The 1,921-nt window shown below is 28.7% G+C and overlaps 1 protein-coding gene across 1 annotated transcript in view; it reads right to left on the minus strand.

The window, feature by feature from the left end:
- Positions 1–1,681: 1,681 nt before the first annotated feature.
- The window catches only part of LOC106684154 (uncharacterized), a 13,318-nt gene continuing 13,078 nt past the window's right edge, over positions 1,682–1,921 (minus strand). Inside the window, exon 7 of the mRNA XM_014426076.2 lies at positions 1,682–1,755. Within this exon, the coding sequence (XP_014281562.1) occupies positions 1,717–1,755 (39 nt within the window). The 3' untranslated portion in view covers positions 1,682–1,716. The remainder of the gene's footprint in view (positions 1,756–1,921) is intronic.

A 1,921-nucleotide genomic window follows, 5' to 3' on the forward strand; every position in this document is an offset into this window, starting at 1 on the left:
AATTAAAAAATTATTTGTTAGACACTAGAGTAGATAATACTTTTTCTTATGAAATTTATCAAGAAAATCATTCAATAAGTAATAATTATTTAAATTAATAAGTGAAAATATCCTTGACACTAATTTTATATTGCTTGTTCATATAATAGATTTATTAAATAAAGAAAGTTAACACATATTAATTGAATATATCATGATTTATTTCTGTGAATACCGATTTTTATTCGATATCTGTGCTTGCAGAATAATGTAAAAAACAATAATGATTTCTCGTTAATACTGGGAGTGTTGATACAAACCTAGTGTTAGTGTTAATATTTTATATTCCACACAGATTTAATTCTAGCTTTCTAAACTAAATTATAAGTTCTAACTAGGTAACCGTTTTATTTATTTATTTTTTATATAAAAACCAGGTTTCGTATTTAAGCCAAGAGATTTTCTATTTTAATAAAAAATAATTCTTGATTCCGCAATACGCATCAGATGGACCATACCGCTAACAAGTATTAGGGAACCAAATGTCATGTTTACAAGATTTATAATTCTCTATTTTGTAAAAAGAGGATAACAGATAGATCAAATAATTTGCACGACTAGAAAAATTAACGGTCTAAAAAAATTGTTTCTTATCAGTTACTTAGCTATTGAGTTTTAATCACATATATGATTATTCACTTTTTTATTATTTCTAAAATGCATTTAAGTAATAGAACTATAACTAGTGACGATTGCAGAAAAATAGGTTAAGAGACGAAGGCATTAACGGATGATGGTGTTATGACGCAACATTAAATCTGCGAAAAATTTAATTCAATGTTGTTTTATTCCTATTTTAAGGTTGGGAGCTCAATTTATAAGATTTATAAAGTGTCGATAATTACAGTTTATATAAAATAAACAATATGCTAAGTAGGCAACATAATTAGTAATTTTTAAAATATTCTTCAAATTAAAAACCTCTAAAAAGTCACATGATTCCTTAATGACTCATTTCTTCATTTTATTTCTGAATTAAAGAATAGAAATTAAAATTTTAAGTTAATATTACTTCTCACATTAATAATATGTCAACTTTTGAAAAAAAAAAATCATTTTAAACTTATCTGTTGAAACTTTTAGGTACTTAGAATATACACTTCATATGAATGGTTTGATAGCATTTCGTGAAATCCATGTATATACACATATATATTTCGTATTATTCATTTATATTGTATACAATTTATATATCTAATAACAATTGTATTATATCATGGAATTCATAGCGTCAACAATAATTCAAATAAATATTAACTAGCTAACCTGGCCTATGTACTCCCGTTAGATATGTATGTAGCAAGCAGGTACTCTCGGGGTCAGAATGGGTCAACGCCCTGAAACTTAATATCAACTATGTACCCTTGCGTGGAGTCCCAGGAGCCAGTGGACAGCAAGGAGAAGTTGGGTCCCTCTGTCGCAAATGCGGCAGAGAGTCTGAAACACCAGCTCATGTGCTGGGAAAATGCCCCCAACAACTCCCTCCTTAAAACACGCCGGCACCACAGGGTCAATGAAGAATTAATGAAGTTCCTTGAAAGAAAAGACTTCACGTGCTTCGACGAGGTCTATTGTATTGACACCGACGGATCCGTAAGATATGCCGATATTATCGCGTTTACAAAAGTCGGAGACACGGCTCTTAAACCTATTTAATATATAATACAATATTAAAGTTTACAATTTAAACTTGATGTCCGGTTTTGGCAACTGCACCTGGAAACATAAATAAAAATTAGTAAAACGATAACCGTTACTAATGAGAAAAGTATAAAATGCATCTTACTGTTTAATGAATTTCGAAGCTATAAATTAAAAAATTATTTGTTAGACACTAGAGTAGATAATACTTTTTCTTATGAAATTTATCAAGAAAATCATT

The sequence above is a fragment of the Halyomorpha halys genome, unplaced genomic scaffold (genome assembly GCF_000696795.3).
Source record: "Halyomorpha halys isolate HHAL.00 unplaced genomic scaffold, Hhal_1.1 Scaffold29.1, whole genome shotgun sequence".
Lineage (NCBI taxonomy): Eukaryota > Metazoa > Arthropoda > Insecta > Hemiptera > Pentatomidae > Halyomorpha > Halyomorpha halys.